We start from the raw sequence: 26,610 nt of genomic DNA on the forward strand, positions 1-26,610 counted from the left end.
GAAGTTTTGGTCTTCAAGGAACAGTTCTACCTTAGCAGAATAATCGTGTGCATAACATGGTAGAACAGTATTGTCCTTGTAAAATAACTCATCATCCAATATAGAAACATAGAAAATAGGTGCAGGAGCAGGCCATTCAGCCCTTCTAGCCTGCACCGCCATTTAATGAGTTCATGGCTGAACATGAAACTTCAGTACCCCCTTCCTGCTTTCACGCCATACCCCCTGATCCCCCGAGTAGTAAGGACTTCATCGAACTCCCTTTTGAATATATTTAGTGAATTGGCCTCAACTACTTTCTGTGGTAGAGAATTCCACAGGTTCACCACTCTCTGGGTGAAGAAGTTTCTCCTCATCTCGGTCCTAAATGGCTTACCCCTTATCCTTAGACTGTGACCCCTGGTTCTGGACTTCCCCAACATTGGGAACATTCTTCCTGCATCCAACCTGTCCAAACCCGTCAGAATTTTAAACGTTTCTATGAGGTCCCCTCTCACTCTTCTGAACTCCAGTGAATACAAGCCCAGTCGATCCAGTCTCTCTTGATAGGTCAGTCCCACCATCCCAGTAATCAGTCTGGTGAATCTTCGCTGCACTCCCTCAATAGCAAGAATGTCCTTCCTCAAGTTAGGAGACCAAAACTGTACACAATACTCCAGGTGTGGCCTCACCAAGGCCCTGTACAACTGTAGCAACACCTCCCTGCCCCTGTACTCAAATCCCCTCGCTATGAAGGCCAACATGCCATTTGCTTTCTTAACCGCCTGCCTAACCTGCATGCCAACCTTCAATGACTGATGTACCATGACACCCAGGTCTCTTTGCACCTCCCCTTTTCCTAATCTGTCATCATTCAGATAATAGTCTGTCTCTCTGTTTTTACAACCAAAGTGGATAACCTCACATTTATCCACATTATACTTCATCTGCCACGCATTTGCCCACTCACCTAACCTATCCAAGTCACTCTGCAGCCTCATAGCATCCTCCTCGCAGCTCACACTGCCACCCAACTTAGTGTCATCCGCAAATTTGGAGATACTACATTTAATCCCCTCGTCTAAATCATTAATGTACAGTGTAAACAGCTGGGGCCCCAGCACAGAACCTTGCGGTACCCCACTAGTCACTGCCTGCCATTCTGAAAAGTACCCATTTACTCCTACTCTTTGCTTCCTGTCTGACAACCAGTTCTCAATCCACGTCAGCACACTACCCCCAATCCCATGTGCTTTAACTTTGCACATTAATCTCTTGTGTGGGACCTTGTCGAAAGCCTTCTGAAAGTCCAAATATACCACATCAACTGGTTCTCCTTTGTCCACTTTACTGGAAACATCCTCAAAAAATTCCAGAAGATTTGTCAAGCATGATCTCTCTTTCACAAATCCATGCTGACTTGGACCTATCATGTCACCATTTTCCAAATGCGCTGCTATGACATCCTTAATAATTGATTCCATCATTTTACCCACTACTGAGGTCTATAATTCCCTGCTTTCTCTCCCTCCTTTTTTTAAAAAGTGGGGTTACATTGGCTACCCTCCACTCGATAGGAACTGATCCAGAGTCAATGGAATGTTGGAAAATGACTGTCAATGCATCCGCTATTTCCAAGGCCATCTCCTTAAGTACTCTGGGATGCAGTCCATCAGGCCCTGGGGATTTATCGGCCTTCAATCCCATCAATTTCCCCAACACAATTTCCCGACTAATAAAGATTTCCCTCAGTTCCTCCTCCTTACTAGACCCTCTGACCCCTTTTATATCCGGAAGGTTGTTTGTGTCCTCCTTAGTGAATACTGAACCAAAGTACTTGTTCAATAGGTCTGCCATTTCTTTGTTCCCCTTTATGACTTCCCCTGATTCTGACTGCAGGGGACCTACGTTTGTCTTTACTAACCTTTTTCTCTTCACATAACTAGAGAAACTTTTGCAATCCGCCTTAATGTTCCCTGCAAGCTTCTTCTCGTACTCCATTTTCCCTGCCCTAATCAAACCCTTTGTCCTCCTCTGCTGAGTTCTAAATTTCTCCCAGTCCCCAGGTTCGCTGCTATTTCTGGCCAATTTGTATGCCACTTCCTTGGCTTTAATACTATCCATGATTTCCCTTGATAGCCACGGTTGAGCCACCTTCCCTTTTTTATTTTTACGCCAGACAGGAATGTACAATTGTTGTAATTAATCCATGCGGTCTCTAAATGTCTGCCATTGCCCATCCATAGTCAACCCCTTAAGTATCATTCGCCAATCTATGTTAGCCAATTCACGCCTCATACCTTTAAAGTTACCCTTCTTTAAGTTCTGGACCATGGTCTCTGAATTAACTGTTTCATTCTCCATCCTAATGTAGAATTCCACCATATTATGGTCACTCTTCCCCAAGGGGCCTCGCACAATGAGATTGTTAATTAATCCTCTCTCATTACACAACACCCAGTCTAAGATGGCCTCCCCCCTAGTTGGTTCCTCGACATATTGGTCTAGAAAACCATCCCTTATGCACTCCAGGAAATCCTCCTCCACCGTATTGCTTCCAGTTTGGTTAGCCCAATCTATGTGCATATTAAAGTCACCCATTATAACTGCTGCACCTTTATTGCACGCACCCCTAATTTCCTGTTTGATGCCCTCCCCAACATCACTACTACTGTTTGGAGGTCTGTACACAACTCCCACGAACGTTTTTTGCCCTTTGGTGTTCTGCAGCTCTACCCATATAGATTCCACATCATCCAAGCTAATGTCTTTCCTAACTATTGCATTAATCTCCTCTTTAACCAGCAATGCTACCCCACCTCCTTTTCCTTTTATTCTATCTTTCCTGAATGTTGAATACCCTTGGATGTTGAGTTCCCAGCCCTGATCATCCTGGAGCCACGTCTCCGTAATCCTAATCACATCATATTTGTTAACATCTATTTGCACAGTTAATTCATCCACCTTATTGCGGATACTCCTTGCATTAAGACACAAAGCCTTCAGGCTTGCTTTTTTAACACCCTTTGTCCTTTTAGAATTTTGCTGTACAGTGGCCCTTTTTGTTCTTTGCCTTGGGTTTCTCTGCCCTCTACTTTTCCTCATCTCCTTTCTGTCTTTTGCTTTTGCCTCATTTTTGTCTCCCTCTGTCTCCCTGCATAGGTTCCCATCCCCCTGCAATATTAGTTTAACTCCTCCCCAACAGCACTAGCAAACATTTCCCCCTAAGACATTGGTTCCGGTCCTGCCCAGGTGCAGACCATCCGGTTTGTACTGGTCCCACCTCCCCCAGAACCGGTTCCAATACCCCAGGAATTTGAATCTCTCCCTGCTGCACCACTGCTCAAGCCTCGTATTCATCTGAGCTATCCTGCGATTCCTACTCTGACTAGCACATGGCACTGGTAGCAATCCCGAGATTACTACTTTTGAGGTCCTACTTTTTAATTTAGCTCCTAGCTCCTTAACTTCTTTTTGTAGGACCTCATCCCTTTTTTTACCTATGTCGTTGGTACCAATGTGCACCACAACAACTGGCTGTTCTCCCTCCCATTTTAGAATGTCCTGCACCCGCTCCGAGACATCCTTGACCATTGCACCAGGGAGGCAACATACCATCCTGGAGTCTCGGTTGCGGCCGCAGAAACGCCTATCTATTCCCCTCACCATCGAATCCCCTATCACTATCGCACTCCCAATCTTTTTCCTGCCCTCCTGTGCAGCAGAGCCAGCCACGGTGCCATGAACTTGGTTGCTGCTGCCCTCCCCTGATGAGTCATCCCCCCCAACAGTACTCAAAGCAGTGTATCTGTTTTGCAGGGGGATGACCACAGGGGACCCCTGCACTACCTTCCTTGCACTGCTCTTCCTGCTGGTCTTCCATTCCCTATCTGGCTGTGGACCCTTCTCCTGCGGTAAGACCAACTCACTACACGTGATACTCACGTCATTCTCAGCATCGTGGATGCTCCAGAGTGAATCCACCCTCAGCTCCAACTCCGCAACGCGGACCATCAAGAGCTCGAGGCGGATACACTTCCCACACACGTAGCGCCCAGGGACACCGGAAGTGTCCCCGAGTTCCCACATGGTACAGGAGGAGCATATCACGTGACCGAGCTCTCCTGCCATGTCTTAACCTTTAGATACCATCAACATGCCATCAAGATTAGGATATCTGCTAAGGTTATTGAAACACATTTTATTGAAACTAAAGTATATTTTGACCCTGCATCTGCATTACAGATATGCACAAATACAACCTTGTTTTATCACTATGAATATTAGGAAGTTCCCAATAGAATTAAACCATCGCATTTGTTCCACTCCTAAGGCTCCGATGCACGTTGGCAGCCTTGTCAGATTCACCAGAATGAGACTCATGCTAGAGGTTTAAAAGATTCCCTTTTAAAGTTGGTGCTCCAGGCACATTGCAAAAATTTAAAAGACCTGCCTTGCATCTTAGTGCTCTTTACTCGAGTCTGATCACATTGGCCTGGAAATCCCGGCCTCCCCAGGTCCGTACGGAGTGTGTACGGACCTGGGAAGGCATTGCAAAAGCCGGTTTTCAGCGCACTATGCACATGCGCTGAAAACCGGCTTTTCTGATCTGTCAAGCTGGTGCTTAACAGATCTTCCATATCTCGGGAGCGAGGACATTTGCACGGGCAAGATTGCAGTATTTACCTATATCTTGCCCAGCAAATGTACTCAAAACTCTTGCGCCCGATAAAAGTAGGCGTAAGAGTTTTAAAACATACAAAAACATAATAAAATTCAATTTAAAAAAAAATACATTTTATTGTTTTAAAAACCCTGCCCACTAAGGTAAATTTATTTTTAACCCTAATTACAAAACTTAAAAAAAAAAATCAGAAAAATATATATTTTTTTCCTAAGACATTTATTAACTTTTTAACTTTAATTATGTGAGGTGTGTTTTTTTTTCTCTAATAGCAATGAGAACTGGTAGATAAGGAGTTCTCATGGCTATTAATGAGAAAGCTGTGGAATACTGCACCTGATTGGTTGAGCAGTCACACCTGACTGCACCTTCTGCGTGGGAACCTGGAAGGCGCTTCACAGCGCGGGAAGAGAAGGCCTCCCCACCAGAATCTCACGCTCCTCTGGGACCACCAGGTAAATTTGTAAAAATTCTCCGGTCGGAAGCGTTCGCCCGACCACAATTTCAGCGCCAATATAGATCTACAATCGAAAGCACAAACCTGCTGAGGCAGAAGTGCAAACAGGATTATTTATGTTCATGGGTGGTTATTGCTCTTCTGGATTATTTATGATGTTCTTAAACACCCACTTTAAAAATAATTTGTTTGATTAATGGTATAATAGGAGGTATCTGTAGATAATTTGATGTCTCTTTCCCACCTAATTTAACTGCAAGTCAAAGGCATCCTGGCAGAGACCTTTTATGTCGCGTTTCCTCTGCCGTGGTGATGATGCCATGCATGTGATAGATTGGTAAAGTTTCCATTAATACAGTCACTGGAGCCTCACCGTAGTATGAGCTCTACAAAAAAAGGCCTGTTCTTGTGGTGCTTCTGACTTGCAGGAATCGGGGGTGGGCTGGTGAATGAAGTACATGAATACATCTTTTGGATTTTGATTTTTTTAATGCTTTTAAAATTGCTTATTAGAGGTAAAATGGGATTCGGCATTTTCTGTAGAATTACTTCAGTCCCCTGACTCTCTGAACAGGATGTGCCAACATAAAACCAAGAAACAGAAGGACCAAGAGACCTCAACAAATCTATGGGCATTTGTAGTAATTCAGGTAACTGTGTATTCCCTTCTAGTATTGAAAATGTCATCTGACACTTGCCTATGCTTTGGTGTTCAGATGGAAAGATGACTTATATGAAAGAATGTCAACTTGAACTGCTGCATTTCTATCCTGGGAAGGTATTCTGTTGTGACTGGTGTACATTCATTACACTTAGCCAGGATAGCCTAATACATCACATGGACACCCACAGCCCAGTGAAACCATACAAGTATCGCCTCTGTTTCTTTGAAGCTATACTACTGACAGAGCTGGAGACTCACCTGCAGGAACAACACAAGGTACTTTCCAATGTATGTCGAGTAGATGAAAAAGGACATAGATAGCTATGGGTGCCTGTTTTCCTATGCAAAAGGAAGACTTGACTATTTACAAGCGACTTATGCCTGTATTAGCAAAGTTTTCTCATGCATGCAGAAACTTGATATCCATTGCTAATTCTATTTGTTATGTTTGCGTGAGAATAACACTTTTAGTCCAGGCAGCATGCACTTTAATATTCTCCACTGTGCCATCATACCTCAAGAAGTGCCCAGATGCCAACTCAATGCTCTTTGAGAGGGGTATATGTTGAATTCTATTTTAACAACTTCTTTGTATAAAAACCTGCGATCACTGTCCACGTCACAAGAAATGAGATGCAATTCTGGTACAAAGCTGTTGTGTATATAGTGGGGAAAGCGCATGAACAATGCAGCGCCATGTTCTGAAAGGAATACTGCCATCCCTGGTTTCCCCTCTATTTGCAGCACAATACTTACTCACTTGTATCCAGAGGTTGAGTTACAATCCAATCTTCATTTTTATTTTTGACCATGAGCAGCACCAATTGAGATCAACTACTGCTGTATAGTGTACAAAAAAGTAAAAAGATTTAACCCCTCTATTATTTTCAGTATTTTTTGAACTTGTTATATTTTTCATTAGATTCTTCTTCATCAATATCAACTTTGTGATGGTGTAGTACATTGCTAGGAATTCCAGTCTCCCTATTGTCTTGGAGCCTTTTATTAGAAAACTTGATTCAAACACTCGCTATTTGTGGTGAAATAAAAAAGCAAAATATTGCAAATGCTGGAAATCTGAAATCAAAACACAAAATGCTGGAAATACTCAGCAGCTCAGACAACATCTGTGGAGAGAGATAGAGTTAACATTTCAAGTCGATGACTTTTTGTCAGAACTGAAAATAAGTTCAGGTTGAGTGTCCGGAAACCTCTGGACTGAGGCCGTTCCAGATTTCAAGTATTTCTGGATTTCGAAACGTCTTTCTGACGTCCCGAGTCCAGAAACGCTTGTGCGGGGGAGGGGCGGGGAGGGGGTTGGCGGTTCCGGGTTCGGCTGTGGGTCAAAGGTTGGTGGCTGGGAAAAACCTGCATTGAAGACCTGCAAAAAAGGTACGTTAAATTATTTATTTTTAAAATTATTTTTAAGCGATTTAGTAGGTAAGGATTTTGTGAATTTAAATGTTTTGTTTTCTGGAATTTTTGGGGGTTCTTTTTACCCCTCCCTAGGCCCAACTCGCAGTGGGAATCTTTTTTTAAAAAAAAATGTCCGGATTCCGGAACATTTTCCAGATTTCGGACAACCCCTCCACGGATCGGCCCGGATTCCGGAACATTCCGAATTTCGGAACTCCGGATTTCGGACGCTCAACCTGTATGATGAAATAACTTCGGATGCATTTAGTTTCTGGGCTGCTAGCTTTTCATGGGTACTTGGAGTTACAGTTGTGAATAAAAGTGCCAAGTGTGTGGCCACTTTAGTAACTCAAGAAAGTCAACACTATTGATCCATTGAGTGGAAAATCAGGTGCTGTGGAATTGGCTGCTAGCCAGTTAGAGCCACCATTATTCTTGGAATAGTTCTCCAGAGTGGTTGGTGGGACATGAGGACGCAGAAGCATATGTTAAGTTCAGTATTTTTTTTAAAAAGGACAACATTTATTGTAGAGAATATTGAGGAAAATCAGTAGTAAAGTTTGTACAACATTAAAATTAGCGTATTAGCTGATTTTTTTTTTAAGCATGGGAATGCATGAGGTGACGTATAAACCGTTGGCTCTAGAAGTCTTCGTGAGTTTAAGGGCTAATAAACATGATGCAGTAATGAACAAGAAATGCTGTGGATAATGAGTATTTTTCTCAGGATTTATTTTAACATTCAGTTTAATCAACTTGTGTCAAAAGTATCATTGCTTTGGCTAAAATCTGATTTTATAAAAGCTGTTCCATTCATTAGTTCTCAAAAATAAAAACAGTATAGCCTCAAGACTTTCCACATGTTGTGCTTTATTTTCAAAGCCAACTGAGCTAATGGTTTCTATTTTATTGAAAATACTTCTACTTTAAAATAAATACAAGTGTTATTTTATCTACTTTTAAATGAATCATTGGTTTACAAATCTAGTGATTAAGTTAATTTTTAATAACTCAAGATTGCTGAGAGTAAACTTGCTCTTTATGATGCCATTCAGAGTATTGATCAGACTCTGACCAGTTAAATTGATGGATATTTATTCTAATATTGGCTTGAATTATTATGGGACTTTTTTTCACTGTGCACTTATCATATGATCAGTTGTTTGACAATAAACGTGTTAATGTGTGTGTTTATTAAATAGGTGAAGTGCAACTTTGATCTGGTTGGCGAGGTTAACCTAAATGAAACAGACTTAGTCGTAGAAATTGAAGAGTTCCAAAGGAAGAGACTCAAAAGCCACGGTGAAAAGAAAAGTGAGCAGTACTAATACTTTACAGAAAGATTATTGGGTTATAGTGGAGTTGGCTTGTTAGTTGGTGCATTAAGAGACTAAAGGGTTGAAATTGCCCTGTTTAGCAACACCCGTTAGCCCCACTGGGAGCACTAACGGGGCGCAAAAAGGTTTTCTCCCGGAGGGGGGGGGGGGCGCTACCCCTTAGCACCGTGCACCGACCCCTTTCCACCTCGCGGTGGACATTGGCCAGCGCCCTGCGAGCAGTGTCAGTGCCAGCCTCGGGTCAAGAACCAGCACCTTCTTTACTTCTCTGGCGTGACCCGGGCCACCATCGGCAGCCCAGCACACTGTTTTGGGTGGCGGGCTGCGGCCTCGGCACCTAGCCACCCTGGTGGCTCAGTGGAGGCCATCAGAGGCCTGGCAGAGTGCGCAGTGGCCCTCCCCTTTAACCAAAGGGGAGTGGTGCTGAGCCGCGTCAGCACTACGTGGAACAGCCGCGAAGTGCTGCCGATCGCGCCCCGGAACCCACCCCATCAGGAAGTAGACTGTGTTCCACTTCCTGTGAGGGCTGGTAACTGCAATTTCGCGGCCGGGGCAGGACTTCCATGCCGGGTGCAGGGAAGACCCACCCTGAGTTGGTTACCGCCCCCTCTGGGAATTTCTCCCCCGAAGCCACTTGATCCACGTTCAAAGAACCATTGTGGCATATAGTATGCACACATCAGGGGACTGTAGCATGCAATATTTACCCCAACTGACAGACAGAAATCTTATATCTGCACACACTTCCTGTCCTCAGAATCTTAACTTCCAATTGTGATGCTTTTGTCAGACTTTTGTATCAACTTTTTCAATCATAAATTCCTATGTCCATATTTATAATGAAAACTACCGTTAAGCTGTAATCTCTCCCACCAGTGAGTGGGGTTGTGCTTCAGTCTTGCATCTCCGAGCTCCTTAACTTGTACTGCAGTGATACTACTATGTTGCAACCAACTATTTGTCTGTTTCCCAAATTGCCATAAGTTTTGCTCTTTAATATAAAATCAAGGAAATAATACACGACTTCAAAATAGGAACTGTATTATATCTGTGTGCCTATAATCTGCGTGCTGTAGTCCAATTATTCTCACCCTCTAACCTCGCAACACTTGATGTTGACTCCCTGGAGCTGAAATTTAGGGTCTGGATAAGGGCCGTTACCGATGTTTTGCGGCGGCCATGCGGCTAAATTGAGTGGCCGCCACGTTCCAGTCAATTGCCACTGTAACCCATATTTAGTGCGGGAGTTTTTGGGGTGGTGTCCACTTCTGCCTCAAAGCGCAGACTCCTGCTGCGGTATGGTTCCTGCAGCCGTAATGACATCATTAAAGTGCGCACCGTGACTGCGCCACCTATTTTCAGTATAAAAAAGGCTGATTTTTTTTGTCGGTTCCCCCGCCAGCTTTTTGAGTCGGTGCACTTTGCCGGTCTCCTTGAGACCACCAGATGAGGGACGTTGGGTGCAATCGGGTATTTTGTGCGCTAACTTTATCAGATTTTTCTGTGGGTATTTGGAAAACCTCCAGCGGGCTTTTGAGAACCTGTTGAGAGTTTACAACACTTTTTCACTCGATGAATAGTCATAGTCTGTGGGCCTCATTTTCTGCTACACACAGGCCTGCTTGTGAGGGTCGAGGCCCCAGACAGAATGGGCTCACTGTTGGCAGGGCAACGCCTTGTGCACATTGCAAGAGGCAGGGCGGCACGCAGGAGAAGGCACCGCCGTCTGCAATGTGTACAGAGGCAGCGGGCAAGGAGGCAGCAGCCATGGCTGCCCAACAGGGAGAAGGGCCTGCAGAAGGCCACAGACCTCCACACATAGAGGGTGGCCTGGAGGGAAATGGTGTGAGGAGGAGGGTCAGGTACGCTGAGCCCCCCGCACCATATATTGGGCCAGGCGCCTTGCGAGCAGCAGCCTGCAGAGGCTCTGGAGCATCACCAGGAACAGGGAGAAGGCGATCAGCCAGGTGCAATCGGAGGGGCCCAGCACGGACCTGGGGAAAGGAGGCTCTACCGTCAAAGGGTGTACAGACGACCGTTTTCCTTCCTGGGGCTCAGTGATGAGTAATATTTGCGAAGGTTGTGATTTAGAAACGACATCGTGACGGAGCTGTGCAATGTCCTGCGGTGAAATCTGCAGCTGTGCACAAGTCTGAGGACAGCTCTCACCGTTGAGACCAAGGTTACCATATCGCTCAACTTTTACACGACGGACTCGTTCGTCTGCCACGGCAGACATATCCAACGTTTCCCAATTCTCCGCCCATCGCTCCATCCGGCAGGTGACCGATGCTCTGTATAAGAAAAGAGTCCAACATATCTCCTTCCCAATGAGCAGGGAGAAGCAAGTGGAACAGCAAGAGGGATTTGTCAGGAATGCAGGGTGCCATCAGCTGCACACGTTGACCTGTGGGTCCCACTGAACCATCCCAAACTCTTCATGAACAGAAAGGGATTCCACTTCCTGAATATGCAGCTGGAGTGCGACCACCAGCGTAGGATCCTGGCAGTTGATGCCAGGTACCCAGGCAGCAGCCACAATTCCTTAAAAAGGAGGCAGACAGAAAGCAGGAAACTATAGACCAGTTAGCCTAACATCTGTTGTTGGGAAAATGCTCTCATGAGGGGTCAGCCACCGGAGGTAGAGCCAGCAGTACCACCTGAGGAGGAGCACCAGGATCCTCCGTCGCCACCCATCAGAAGATGTAGTCGCCATCCCAACCCTGCAAGGGAGGTGCAGAGACGTCTGATTGTTCCTCAATTCAGATAATTCTATCCCCACCTGACTCTTCAGCTTCCATTTTCCATGCCATCCCAATTAGTGCCTTCATACATCATTGCTCACTCTCAAATGATACACCTGCCCAGACATAGGTGCAAAAAATAAAGATTTATCATATCATCCAAATCAGTGCAAAAGACTAACAGAACAAAAAACAGTCCAAAAAACACAGACCATCATCATTTCTCACTCTTGTGCATTTCCTTATAATATCCCTCTTACACGTGCCTAACCTAATACTACGGCTAAGTGTCTCCCCTGTGGCTGCATGTGTCTGGGAAGGCTGCTGTGTTTCCTGTGTGGAAGTTGCAGATGTCCTTCTAGGATGCCCTCGACCAGCTTTGGGCCTGGAAGGACCGGCTGCAGACTAGTCAACACACTCCTTGGAGGGTTCAGTCTCGCTTGACATTGGCGGAGTGACGTCTGGGACCAGGAATGCTGCGATCCTGGCCCGAGTAGCCAGAGTCACTCACCGGGGGCGGCACATTACTACCACCACCACCAATCTGAGGGAAGTCAGGTTGGGTGCTGTGGTGCAAGACCAGAAGGTCCCCCGTGACCTGTGGTGGACCCAGCCATGAAGGCAACACAGATGTCGGGTGGCATCGAGCTGAGACTGCATGAGAGCAGCCGTTTGACGTCCATGGCCTGTTGTTGCCCAGAGTGTATAAGAGCATTCTGCATTTCCAGGGCTGCGGCCATCCTCTCCAAACCAACACCGATGCACTCGTTCTCTCATGCCAGTGCTGCAATGGCAGCTGCCACATCACCTACAGGTTGTGTCATCACAGCTAGATCCGCACGGATAATGTGGGAGTCCACCATCGCCTGCACACTGGCAATAATGAGCTCCATGGAGTGCGCAGAGCTGTCAACTATGCGGGAGACGGACTCCTCCACGCTCCTCACCACTTCCGACAGGCTCTCTGGCACCCTTGCCAGTGCCCCCTACATCTGGGAATGCATAGCCTCCACCCTTCTCTCATGAGCCCCAACATCGATGGGCTCGTCTGAGTCCTCCTCAGCAGAACTCTGATGTGGGCTTGCCCCCCAGAGAGATGACACCTGAGGTTGCCTAGCCCTGTCACCATGCTGCAGCCCTTTATGCCCCAGTGCAACACCCAGTACTATCTGAACTAGATCGGACTGAGTATCTGAGCTGGCGCGTGTGGATGGAAGCAGTGACTCATTGATGCCAGCAGTGTCCTCCTCTTACTCTTCTTCATCACTGAGGTCCCCAAAAGATGGAGTGCTCTCCAGGATGTCAGCAAGGTTGGAGCCCTCAATGTCTTCTATGCTGTCATTAGGCATACTGGAACTTATGTCCTCAAGGGTGTCATCGAGTCCTGGCACTGGGCTGACAGGTGGTGCCTCTCTGTCCTCGTCTGACACTCGGTACCGGGGTTGTCTGCAGCTCTGGTGCTGGGCTGACGAGTGGTGCCTCTCTCTCTCCTGTACTGCCACTGGGCTCCGGGGTTGTCTCCAGGCCTGGCACTGGTCTCACAGGTGCTGGTTCTCTCTATCCTGTACTGCCACTTGACTTCTCATCTGCAAGCATTAATGGGAGAACAGTTGCCATAAGAGGGAGGTAGAGGATTGGCGCATGGAGTCTGCAACTTGCAAACTTTTGGAAGGAAAGGCACACAAGGCACTGGAGCATTGAGGAAAAGAGATCATTAAAGGAGGGCCTTCACTTACACATGCTGTCCACATTGTCATCGCCAGTACCGGAGGCCACCGGGTCGGTCTCATCTGCAAGCATAAATGGGAGAGGAGGAGGTGGGGGATTGCTGCATGGAGACTGCAACTAGCAAACTTTAGAGGGAAAGGCACAGTAGGCGCTGGAGCAGTCAGAGAGAGAGAGCATTAAAGGAGGGCCTTCGCTTACTCACATGGGCATCGCCAGTACCGGTGGCCACGGGGAAGGCAGCATGTCTCCCGACGAGTTCCTCGACACTCTCCAAGGGTGCGAAGATTTGGACGTCGGGCTCACCACCACCAGTCCTCCTTTGCTCCATCCTGTTGTAATTTTTGCCTGCAAAACATAGAATGGTTGTTGAGTACCACTGTGATGACGCATCAGAAATGCGTGCACAAGTGTGTGTATACAGTGAAGGTGGGACATAAGAGAAGGATGAAGGAGAGGCTCGCAGATGGAAAGTCAGCAGTTGGTGGAACAAGCACTCACTTTCATCAGACGGATGGTGTCCTTCAGCAGTTTTCCACACTGCATGGAGGTCCCAGAGAACTCCACAGCAATCTCCCTCCAGGCATTTGTAAAGACCTCGCGAGTGGGTCTCCCCGCGTCTGGGTAAAGGACTCGCCGCCTTCCCTCCACAGTCAGCATCAGGGTATCCAACTCTGCGTCCGAAAATCTACTTGCTCTTCTTGGCCCAGCAGCATCCTTCAACACTTCTCCTTCCCTCCTCAGGGCCTAGCTGCAAACCCTGGCCTTTAAGAAGGCCAGGAGTCACTGGCTCGTTGGCTGCACATGATCAGAAGGCTGAATTTCCCTGTGATTATTCTGCTACAATCAACCCATCCACACCGTGGGTGCAAGCTCCCAATTGCCGCCGGACGCCACTTTAAAAAAAAAAAAATTGCTGAAAATCAATTGACTGTTTGCGGCGGTAATCGCACAAAAAAGACGGTAGGTGCACCAGGTTCCTGGCATGCCTGAATTTCAGCCCCCCTATGTGTTCAAAGCAATAGTGATCGACTAGAAATTAGCTGATGCTATCCTTGGGTGACTATTTAGGCAAGGAAGGGTAATCAGGGAACGCAACTATAATGATGCAACATTATAATATTGGGAACATCGCCTGCAAGAAGTTTCTCATTCATGTGCTGTACAAGTGGTAAGTCAAGTTTGAGGCACCAGTTAATTTTTTTTTCAATACTTGCCTCTGGCCTCATGTCTCAATGACACACCGGTTTTTATTTCTGCTCTGGGACTTTTTTTGTCGAACTAACTAATTTCATTTGGAGGGCTAAAGCATATAGCCAGGCTTTCAAAATTGTAGTCAACACTACTACATTTGCCACCTGTCCACCATTTAATAAGATCATGGCTGATCTGATCTGATGGACTCAGCTCCCCGCTCTCCATGACCTTTTATTCCCTTATCGCTCTCAAATCTGTCTTATCTCCGCCTTAAATATATTCAATGACCCAACCTCCACAGTTCTCTGGGGTAGAGAATTTCATAGATTTACAACCCTCTGAGAGAAGAAATTCTTCCTCATCTCAGTTATAAATGGGTGGCCACTTATTCTGAGACGCTGTCTCCTAGTTTTAGTTTCCTCTATGAATGGAAATATCCTCTCTGCATCCACTTTGTCAATCCCCCTCTTTATCATGTTTTGATAAGATCACACCTCATTCTTCTGAACTTCAATGAGTATAGACTCAACCTATCTTCATAAGTCAACACCCTTGTCTCCGGAATCAACTTAATGAACCTTCTCTGAACAGCCTCGAATACAAGAATATCCTTCCTTTAAATACGGAGACTAAAACTGTACGCAGTACTCTAGGTGTGGCTTCACCAATACCCTGTCCAGCTGTAGCAGGACTTCTCTGCTTTTATACTCTCTATCCCCCTTGTAATAAAGGCCACAGTCCATTTCCCTTCCCGACTACTTGCTGTACCTGCATACTAACGTTTTGTGTTTCTTGCACAAGGACCCCAGATCCCTCTGTACTGCAGCACTTTACAATTTTTCTCCATTTAGATTATAATTTGCTTTCCTACTTTTTTCTGCCAAAGTGGATAACCTCATTTTCCCACATTATACTCCATTTGCCAAATGTTTGCACACTCATTCAGCCAGTCTATATCCCTTTGCAGATTTTTTGTGTCCTCCTCACAATTTGCTTTCCCATCCTCCTTTGTATCAACAGCAAACTTGGCTGCATTACACTCAGTCCCTTCATCCCAGTCATTAAGATAGATTGTAAATAGTTGAGGACCCAGCACCGATCCATGCAGCAACCTACTAGTTACTGTTTGTCAACCGGAAAATGACCCATCTCTGTTTTCTCTTAGTTAGCCAATCCTCTATCCATGCTAATATATTACCCCAACCCCATGAACTTTTATCTTGTGCAGTAACCTTTTATGTGGCACCTTATTGAATGCCTTCTGGAAATCCAAATACACCACATCCACTGGTTCCCCCTTATCCACCTTGCTCGTTACATCCTCAAAGACCTCAAGCAAATTTGTCAAACACGATTTCCCTTTCATGCTAACTCTGCTTGATTGAATTATGCTTTTCCAAATGTCCTGCTACTGCTTCCTTAATAATGGACTCCAGCATTTTCCCAACGACAGATGTTAGGCTAATCTGTCTATAGTTTCCTGCTTTTTGTTTGCCTCCTTTTTTAAATAGGGGCGTTGCATTTGCGGTTTTCCAATCTGCTAGGACCGCCCCAGAATCCAAGGAATTTTGGTAGATTACAACCCATGCATCCACTATCTCTGCAGCCACTTCTTTTAAGATCCCAGGATGTAAGCCATCAGGTCCAGGGGACTTGTCTGCCTTTAATCCCATTATTTTACCAAGTACTACTTCATTAGTGATGATGATTGTATTAAATTCCTCCCCCCCTATAGTCCCCTGATTTTCCATTATTGGGATGTTTTTAGTGACTCACACATTCCGGCCTCCCTGGGTCCGTACGGAGTGTCCACAGACCCGGGAAGGCATCACGAAAGCTGGTTTTCAGTGCACAACGCACATGCACTGAAAACCGGCTTTTCCAATCTGTCAAGCTCCCGCATATCGGGAACAAGGACATTTGCAAAAGCGAGATTGCGGTATTTACCAATATCTTACCCAGCAAATGTCCTCAAAACTCTTGCGCCTACTTTTACAGGCATACGAGTCTTAAAACGCACTTAAAACATAAATAAAATTAAAAATAAACTTTATTCTTTTTAAAAACCTTACCCACTACGTTAAATTTATTTTAAACCATAATTTAAAAAACTTTGTCAAAACTCGGGGAGGGAATGTTCTCTCTTAACTTTAATGTCAATTAATTTTAATTATGTGAGGTGTGTTTTTTTTATTTTCTATTTGGTGTTACTGTGTTTGCTATTAATTGAGAAAAAAATCCAATGAGAACTCATAGATACGGGGTTCCCATTGCTATTAATTGAGAATACTGTACCTGATTGGTTGAGAGTCACACGTGACTGCACCTTTTGCGTTGGAAGCGCGAGGAAAGGAGCGCGCTTTGCAGCGCGGGAAGAGAAGGGCCTCCTCACCGGTATCGCAGGCTCCTCATGGACCACCAGGTAATTTTGTAGAAATGTTTCAGGTCGGAGGCAATTGCCCACAGAAAGCCTCCGACCGCAATTTCAGGACCAGTGTCTTCTACTGGGAAGGCCAATACAATATATTTGTTCACTCTGTAAATAAAACTATTTGGGTATAATGACTTCAAAAGAATAGCCTTTAGCCATGTGATATTTTTCCAAAATGGTCACAAAAATAAGGGAATGTATCGTGGTGAAGTTGCAATATATAAAATGCTGTGTTAAGGCCCATATAGATTTACCTTTTTGTCCTTCAAGGGATTCAAAGGTGTATAAGATGTCGCCGTTCAACTAAAGCAATCCGATTTCCCTGTGAATTTTGTGGCCGACGGTTCCTGGATCCCTCGGAATGGATAGGCCATGTTCAGAGACACTCTGTAAGTTCGACTGTTTTGTGCAATAAGTGCCAATAACAACTAGTACAGTGATCTGATCTCAAATTTGATCCAATATATTGTTGAGTATTTGAATAGTGCACTGGGTTATGGAGAGGAGAGGCGGAACAGAGTTGAATGGAATGATGCAGGGGTTGGTGCTCAGACACCTATTGTTTCAATTCTATATTAGTTACTTGGGGCCCAAGTTTCCGCCCTCTAAGAACGGCACACCTCCATAAGGTGCGCCGATTTTCTGGAATAAAAAGGGCGGCAAAAACTTACCTTGTGATACTTCGAGCTCTTCATGACGTCTTCATGTTCAGCATGGCGCAGCACAAGGGGTCAGGGGCGGAGCCAGGTCCCAGCGCTGAAAACAATGCCGGGACCTCTGCATATGCGTGCTAGAGTGTGCGTGCATGTGCAGTAGCTGCTCGCCCCCAAGGCTGCATGGGAGGGGCCCGAGGGGGGAGGGCCCAGTCCGTAGTCTTCGGCGGCCCAACTTCTACGTCCTCTGGGGGGGGGGCCCCGCCCGAAGTCTTTGGCGCGACCAGGCATCTTCGTCGTCTGGGCCTGTTCAACCTCTTCCCCCTGCCTCCCCCTCTCTCCTCCCCTTCTCCCTCTCTCCTCCCCCTCTCCCCCTCTCCCCCTCTCCCTCTCTCCTCCCCCTCTCCTCCCCCTCTCCCTCTCTCCTCCCCCTCTCCCTCTCTCCTCCCCCTCCCCCTCTCTCCTCCCTCTCTCCCTCTCTCCTCCCCCTCTCCCTCTCTCCTCCCCCTCCCCCTCTCTCCTCCCCCTCTCTCCTCCCCCTCTCTCCTCCCCCTCTCTCCTCCCCCTCTCTCCTCCCCCTCTCTCCTCCCCCTCTCTCCTCCCCCTCTCTCCTCCCCCTCTCTCCTCCCCCTCTCTCCTCCCCCTCTCTCCTCCCCCTCTCTCCTCCCCCTCTCTCCTCCCCCTCTCTCATCTCCTCTTCCCCCTCTCTCCTCTCCTCTTCCCCCTCTCTCCTCTCCTCTTCCCCCTCTCTCCTCTCCTCTTCCCCCTCTCTCCTCTCCTCTTCCCCCTCTCTCCTCTCCTCTTCCCCCTCTCTCCTCTCCTCTTCCCCCCCCTCTCCTCTCCTCTTCCCCCCCCTCTCCTCTCCTCTTCTCCCGTCCCCCCTTCTCCCCTCTCTCCCTCCCGTCCCCCACCTCCTCTTCGCACCCTCTCTCCCCCCACTCCTCACCCCCTTCCCCCCCTCTCTCCTCCCACCCCTCGCTGTCAGAAACAGAGACACACTGACAGAGAGACACTGTGGCGGGGGGGGGGGGGGGTGCCCCAGCACGCTATTGGAGGGCTCCCGGTGCTGCAGTTGGTGAGTAGAAACATAATTATTTATTTATTAATTATTACTTTTTTTTGATTTATTGGTTGATGTATTGATTTATTTATCATTTATTATTGATGGCTCTTTATTTGTAAGAGTGAAGTGTTTAATGTTTGTAAAGCCCCCTTCCCCCTCCCCCCATCTCTCGTTCCTACGCCTGATTTATAAGTGCAGGCAAGGTTTTTTTGAGCATACAAAAGTCTACACTCATTCCATTCTAAGTTAGTTTAGAGTAAGTTTTCGCTGCCTAAACTTGCAAAACAGGCGTAAGAAAAATCTGTTCTAAAATGAAACTATTCTAACTCACTAGAACTGGAGCAAACTTAAATGCCGAGAATTGCAATTTCTAAAATGCTCCATTCTAAACTAGTTGCTCCAAAAAAAATAGCAGTAACTGAGGCCGAAACTTGAGCCCTTGAATATTGCAACCAAATTTAAAACTTGTCAAGTTTCCTGTTGACACTAAAATAGGGAGAGCAGTGGAGACAGAGGATGCCACAAAGGTATTTGGATCTGTTGTATAGTTAGAACATTTAATTTTAAATCAATGAATTTGAAGTATTGTACATTGACTTCAAAAATGTGTACAATGAATATAAAATCAACCAGGGTTCAACTTGTCAAGAGACTTGGAAAAGAACATGGGAGTGATAATAGACTCAACTCTCTCAATATCCGGACCATGTAGTAAAATATATTTTTTTTAAATGCAAATAGAATATTGGGATGTAGTGCCAGGATTGAAGAGTACAGAACTTTAAATTCTTTACTGTCATTTGTAAGTATGGTGGGAATCAGGTGACTATGTCTGAAGCAGAAGGAGCTAATTACAGCAACATGTTAGCAAAACCTTCACATAGTTGTCCTGAGTTGCTACTACTGTAGTTCAAAATAAAAAAGACAAAGGGAGACAGCAGATACAGGTGGCTACAAGCAGACCTCTGGGAGCAGTGAATGGCCTTTCAGCACTGTGCTTGATAGCTGGTATTTGTTTAAGCTACAAGATGGTACTTGCTGTTCAATGTTTCAAAACGCTAGTCTGGGGCTTTCACAATGCACTGGTCAGATCACACTGAGTGAATTCTGGTCACGAATGCCACAACAATTTGTACAAGCAGTGGAGAGGGTGCAACAAGATTGATCCCAATTGTATAGAGATAAATTGTGAGGAGAGATTTGAGGATCTCAAGTTCTCCAGTTTAGAAACGAGGTGCATGTGGGATGACCTCATTGAGTTATAAGAAATGATGCACTAAAAAGTAAACTTCATACTAAGAGTTTTTAACGGAGGTAGACAGCCTTTTCTGATCCTTGTTATGTTAGACAGATAGCATGGAATCTAGACAATGGCGAGTATATGCTGTTTCTAATAAAGAATTTTTTTGTCCAAATGTAAGCAGTCATCTGTTGACTAGAATTTGCCTTAGTTGTAGAATTGATATCAACAGTCAGTGCTGCTGTGTCTCCAACCCTGTGGTTTCTTATAATTGGGAAGACAACATTCCTATTATGACCCGATCTGTATCGTGGTGAAAATGTAATGTTTGTATATATGGGCTCTTTGTGCATATTTGGCTGGCTTCTGATTGGCTAGTCATAATTGCAGTTATTGTTGCATACACATGCTTCAGTTTTCGCAGTTTAAAAAAAAATTCATATCAAAATTGATGAAGATGATCTGAAGTTCACCTCAATACTATGTTTAAAATGTCATTTTGGCTGAAGCCCACAATACAAGGTGCTTGTGTAGTGGTGATCTCACATCTGATTGCATGCTTTTATTTTCTTACCCCATGTAGCTTATTAAGGCATTAAAGAACACAGCAGCAATCACAGCAAGTTCTCAACCAAAAGATATTTTTTAAGCATAGTAGAATGATATTGATGTAGAAAACATGCAAGCACATCATTGTGCTGGACGGTGCTGTGATCAGGGCACACCTTCTCCTACCCCCCCGCCCCCCCGGGTCAATTTTCTCCTTTATTTCCACTGTCCCAGAAGAGGATAGATTACAATTTCAAACCATCAATCACTGTATTGGAAAAACTAAGACATTGTTGGACCCAAGTGTAGTAGATAACTTACCTTTGCCTGTTTCTTTTTCAAATGTAACCTCACGATGATAGTGAGCCTAGGTTCCGTAAGGCATTTCCTAAAGGTGCACCTAGAAAATATTAAACGGCAGCACGTTTTCTCTCTCTCTCTCTCTTCCATCCCCTACGTGCACGCGCAGAAAATGCTGGAAATAGTCTGCCCAGCAGGCCAGGTAGCATCTGTGGAGAGAGAAACGGTTAACATTTCCGGTCAATGACCTTTATCAACCTGGAACGTTAATTCTGTTTCTCTCTCCACTGATGCTGCATGACCTGCTGAGTATTTCCAGGTTACAGGTCTAATCTGCCTCTTTCCTATGTGCTGTCACACTAATTAGAACATCCTTCCAAAGATCAAGATATGGATTTGTGAAAAAATGAAGGTTATGAGTGGTAAACCTACACTACAGGAACTGAGAGCCAATGCTGTCCAAGGATGATAACCTTTAGCTTTGGTTAGTGTTTTTTGGTTGTAATCTCTTGATTTTAAATGGCATTTTGATTTAAATGAGTTTCTTGCTAAATGCTCCGTTTAAGAATTTCTGGGAGTTTGGCAAAAAGGCAATTTATTTTCTTACGGATGGCCATGTTAGTTTTGATGAAAAGTATTCCCTTGTTCTATAAATCCTAAGAATCCCAGTGTTGGATAAAGTTAAAATGTCTGCATTTAGAACGGCTGTTGGCCTGGATGTTGTTTTTGCGTTGAAATAAAATATTTTTGTTAAGTTTCAGTATTTCAATATTCACATCATTCTGCTGGTCTGAAAAGGTAAAAATCTTCCCTTTTGATTAACCATTATTGAGGCTATTACATTTGCTTGAATGCTTGGAGCTTTATGTATACATATTCAGGTTTTGGATTTAAAAATTAGGATTGCTCAGGTCACTTCCTAAAGGTGAACTTAAAATGTAATCCATCCACATCACAACACATACATCCTGGTTAAGTGTTTGACCAGATCTCTCATGCTGCAAAACTCCCCCAGTGCAGCCCAGGAGCATCCCCCAGTTCTACCAAAGTGAAGCCCCCATGTAATTTACCCCAACTCTCCTTACCCAGTACTGCTAAACACCAGGGGTAGAAATTGCCGCCCGCCCGAAACGGGACGCATGCATCCCGTTTCAGTGGTTTTTACCGTAGCTGAGATTGAGGTCGTTTCTTGAGCGTAATTCCGCTCTTTGTTGGTTTTTTATTTTACTTGGATCCGGAAGTCGCTCTTAAAGGCGGTGTCTACACGAGAGGGGCAGACACCTGGCGTAAGTTGGGGACGGTGCGGAGTGACCGTCGCGATCATGTCGCTACGGCTCTCCCCTTCACTTCTGCGATTTAAAACTTCGGCCCACTGCGGCCGGGCCAGCATCCTGGCACCCAAGAGGGGGCACCAGGCTGCCTGTTGGTGGCCCAGCCGAACCCGGGGCAGTTGGCCGACAAGAAAAACATGGTGGCAGCCTTGAAGGGAAGCCGCACCGTCGTTGCAGAAGACCACAGCCTCACTGGGCCCACTGGGGGTAAAAAAAACAGGTTTTGGCACAGCCAGGCAGGCTGAAGATTTTCAGAAGGGAATGACATCGTTGGGGTAGATCGGCGGTGCGCACGGTGATGATGCACTTAAGACGGATAGGCAGTAGCGGAGTGGTGGGGGGAGGGGAATCGCACCCCCGGGAAACTTCGGAAAGGCAATTGGGCTATCGGCAGCCACTCCACTCCGCAGTGTTGCCGCCGATTTGCGGTGGCCTTGAGGAGAGGGACAATTTTAGCCCTCGGCTATCTAACTCCAACTGGTGCACTGGTACATTTTATATTCCTCCACCTCCTTTTGAGGGGTGCTCCCGGGGCAGTAGCGTGGCGCTTTGTTAAAGGAGTTATATAAATAAAAGTTGTTGAGGTCTCAGTCTGTTACCACCTTGTTTTTCTGCCAGCCCTATATTAACTTACAATGTAAGTTTACAATGTAAAATGTTGACTTGTTTATTTTTACATTTTAAACTTTTTGCCCCATTCGATGTTTCCCATCCCCTTTTGGGTCACATGCTGCCTCTTTCCCCTTTACCTGCCTGTCCACTTCGTGTTCCACTGTAAAGTCAGAGCCTGCTACTTTCAGATTACCAGCCCTAGCCTTCCCCTGTTTACAGTCTAAGGATAAGGGGTAAGCCATTTAGGACCGAGATGAGGAGAAACTTCTTCACCCAGAGAGTGGTGAACCTGTAGAATTCTCTACCACAGAAAGTAGTTGAGGCCAATTCACTAAATATATTCAAAAGGGAGTTAGATGAAGTCCTTACTACTAGGGGGATCAAGGGGTATGGTGAGAAAGCAGGAAGGGGGTACTGAAGTTGCATGTTCAGCCATGAACTCATTGAATGGCGGTGCAGGCTAGAAGGGCTGAATGGCCTACTCCTGCACCTATTTTCTATGTTTCTATTTCAGTCTCCTCCGTTCCATCATGTAAGGTTTCTTGATGGTCTCCTTAGTGTTCTGATTCCTCCGGCTTTTCTGCTGCTAGAAGGTCCTCCCCCACGCCCATCTGGACCATTCTACTCTTGGTTCACTCACTGGTAAACTGACCCTTAACTACAAACATTTTTTACTTGTGCTCTGTTTGTAAATGCTTTGCGATCTAACTCCCTCTAATCTGTCTGCTCAGCTGCTTGAAAGCAGCTCAACTCCTGACTATTTTGTGCTTCTGACCCCAGCTCTGCCTACCCGCCCACTCATAAAGGCTTCTACTCCCTACTCTGCCGCGCTCCAGTCAAGGCACAAGTCAGGAGTGTGATGGAATATTCTCCACTTGCCTGGATGACTGCAGCTCCAACAACACTCAAGAAGCTCAACACCATCCAGGACGAAGCGGCCCACTTGTTTGGCCATCCGTCACCTTAAATGTCATTTATTCAACTATCATTGTAACGCATGTATAAGCTGACCTTGAGAACATTGACCACAAGGAGGTGAACTTGTGGGAGACACTCCTAACCTGGACTTTCAGGTATAAAAGGGGAAGCTCCACCCACCTTCATCACTTGAGGTCTTGGTAATAAAGGTAACTGGTCACATAAGAGTGACCTTCTCAAGTATGGGCCTCATGTGCATTTATACTGTATAGTAAGGACATATAATTGGCGTTGAGAAACTGGGATTTAAACCATGCGAGCATAGCCACTAGCAGCACAGAAGAGAGGTACTGTGTTGGTGATGATTGGGATGACGTTATTGAGAGACTACAGCAAAGTTTTGACACTAAGTTGGGACAGGATTTGGCCGACAAACGCAGGGCTCATCTCCTGACGGTTTGTGGATCCAGAATGTACTTCCCTGAAGAAGGACCTTCTAGCGCCAGAGAAGCTGGCGGATGACGTTCGAAGAGATCAGTAAGTTGATCGGGGAACACCTTAAACCGGCGAGCAGCATGCACATGGCGAGACACCATTTTTACACGCACCGGCGGCGAGCAGGGCAAAGCGTTCCTGACTTCGTGACAGATCTCTGACGACTGGCGAGCCTATGTAAGTTCCCAGATGCGTGCAGAGCGGAGATACTGCGAGACTTTTTTATTGAGGGCATCGGGCACGCTGTGGTTTTCAGGAAACTGATTGAGACCAAAGACTTGACCTTGGAAGCGGCGGCTCTGATAGCCCAGACATTTATTTCCGGGGAGGAAGCGATCAGAATGATGTATGTCAAAAATCTTGGCTCAAATGCAGCAAACGACCTGGGAGTCAACATTGTTAATGCGGCACACAGTTCTCTAGGCAGACAAGGGCAATCGGACATGCCCCAGCATGTAGTCAACCCAAAGGGGGAATTCAACAGAGACAATGGCTAGCTGAACGGCGATTCATGCCATCGCAATGGACAATGCGGCCAGTAATGGGGCCATCAACACCTGTTAATGGTGCACTTAAGGACAGTTACAGAGACAGTCAGAGACGATCGATTGGTAATGGACCTTTTGTTTCCAACAACGGGGCCTCCAGCTCATGCTGGAGGTGTGGAGGCAAACACCCAGCCAGAGCTTGCAGGTATCAGCAATATACCTACAGAAACTACAATGTCAGCGGTCACTTGGCGTATATGTGCAGGAAGCCTGCAGCCAGGTTGATGTACGAGGAGGTCGGGCCCGATGTAAGCCCTACGAGGCCAAATGAATACTGGGGGAAATCGCTGGAAGCTGAAGTTCAGCGAGTTCATGTGGAGCACATATACAGTTCATATGCCAGGACACCACCGATAATGATGAAAGTGCTCCTCAATGGCATCCCAGTATTAATAGAAACATAGAAACATAGAAAATAGGTGCAGGAGCAGGCCATTCAGCCCTTCTAGCCTGCACCGCCATTCAATGAGTTCATGGCTGAACATGAAACTTCAGTACCCCCTTCCTGCTTTCTCGCCATAACCCTTGATCCCCCGAGTAGTAATGGAGCTAGACACGAGGGCCAGCCAGTCCCTGATGAGTATCAAACAGTTCGAAAGGTTGTGGGTGTCCAAGGCCAGGAGGCCAAAATTATTGCCGATTGACGCACAGCTACGGACATATACAAAGGAGATCATTCCGGTGCTAGCAGCGCCACGGTAGTCGTGACCCACAAAGATTCGGAGAACAGGTTGCCACTCTGGATTGTTCCGGGGGACGGTCCCACACTACTGGGGAGGAGTTGGCTTGCTGTCATGAACTGGAAATGGGACGATGTCGATGTCAATGCAATTTCTTCTGTGGAGCGAATATCATGCTCACAGGTCGTGGACAAATATGACTCATTATTTCAACCCGGCATCGGCACTTTCTTGGGGGCCAAAGTAGTGATTCACATAAACCCGGACGCCAGGCCAGTACACCACAAGGCCAGAGCGGTACCGTACGTGATGCGATAAAAGATAGAAGGTGAATTGGACCGCCTGCTGAGGGAAGGCATCATCTCGCCAGTCGAATTCAGTGACTGGGCGAGCCCGATCGTGCCGGTGCTCAAGTCGGATGGGTCGGTCAGGATATGTGGCGATTATAAGGCCACTATCAATCGGGTGTCACTCCAAGACCAGTACCCGCTACCAAGAGCGGAGGACCTCTTTGCGACGCTATCCGGTGGCAAACTTTTTTCAAAAATGGACCTGACCTCAGCTTACATGACCCAGGAGCTGGCGAGTGAGTCGAAGAAGCTGACCACCATCACGACACACAAGGGGTTATTTGAGTATAACAGATGTCTGTTTGGGAATTCGTTCGGCCGCCGCGATCTTTCAGCGAAATATGGAAAGCCTCCTCAAGTCGATTCCAAGGAGGGTGGTTTTTCAAAACGACATCCTCATCACGGGTCGTGATACTGAAGAACAGCTCCACAACCTGGAGGAGGTGCTACGCAGACTGGACCGGGTAGGGCTGTGACTGAAAAAGGTGAAGTGCATCTTCTTAGCTCCAGAGGTAGAATTCCTAGGGAGGATAGTAGCAGCAGACGGGATCAGACCCACTGCATCCAAAACAGAAGCGATCCAGAGAGCATCCAGACCCCATAACACCACGGAGCTGCGTTTGTTCCTGGGGCTCCTGAACTATTTTGGTAACTTTCTTCCCAAATTGAGCACGCTTTTAGAGCCGCTACACGTGCTCCTACGCAAAGGTCGCGATTGGCTTTGGGGGGACAGCCAGGAAAGGGCTGTTGATAGCGCACGCAACTTGTTATGTTCCAACAAACTGTTAACGTTCTATGACCCGTGTAAGAAACTTGTTCTAACTTGCGATGCATCGTCCTATGGGTTCGGGTGTGTGTTACAGCATGTGAATGCCAATGGTCAGTTACAGCCGGAAGCTTATGCCTCCAGAAGTCCGTCCCAGGCAGAAAGGGGCTACGGGATGGTAGAAAAGGAAGCGCTAGCATGTGTATATGCAGAAAAAAAAATGCACCAGTACCTGTTTAGCAGGAAATTTGAGCTGGAGACAGATCACAAACCCCTAACGTCCCTTTTGGCTGACAACAAGGCCATAAATGCGAATGCATTGGCCCGCATACAGAGGTGGGCACTTACGTTAGCCGCCAATGACTACACAATTCGGCACACACCTGGCACTGAAAACTGCGCCGATGCTCTCAGCAGGCTCCTACTAGCCACCACTGGGCAACTGAGCATGGTGCTGAGATGGTCATGGCT

At 46.3% G+C, this 26,610-nt stretch overlaps 1 protein-coding gene across 13 annotated transcripts in view; it reads left to right on the forward strand.

Annotated features, from left to right (window-relative positions):
- Nucleotides 1-26,610, forward strand: part of LOC139249565 (zinc finger protein 462-like) — a 302,212-nt gene that overhangs the window by 13,173 nt on the left and 262,429 nt on the right. For 11 of the 13 annotated variants that reach the window (XR_011591209.1, XR_011591210.1, XR_011591205.1 and 8 more), the window contains exons 2-5: nucleotides 5,634-5,770; nucleotides 5,899-6,060; nucleotides 8,403-8,514; nucleotides 16,905-17,023. Coding sequence is in view for 5 of the 13 variants with exons in the window: in XM_070872509.1 (XP_070728610.1) it covers nucleotides 5,634-5,770; nucleotides 5,899-6,060; nucleotides 8,403-8,514; nucleotides 16,905-17,023 (530 nt within the window). In the remaining 8 variants the exon portion in view is untranslated. Of the gene's footprint in view, nucleotides 1-5,633; nucleotides 5,771-5,836; nucleotides 6,061-8,402; nucleotides 8,515-16,904; nucleotides 17,024-20,806; nucleotides 20,993-26,610 lie in introns of those variants that run through there. The other 2 variants (XM_070872511.1, XR_011591208.1) reach the window with 2 other exon arrangements.

This window comes from Pristiophorus japonicus, unplaced genomic scaffold (assembly GCF_044704955.1).
Source record: "Pristiophorus japonicus isolate sPriJap1 unplaced genomic scaffold, sPriJap1.hap1 HAP1_SCAFFOLD_325, whole genome shotgun sequence".
In the NCBI taxonomy this organism is placed as follows: Eukaryota; Metazoa; Chordata; class Chondrichthyes; family Pristiophoridae; genus Pristiophorus; species Pristiophorus japonicus.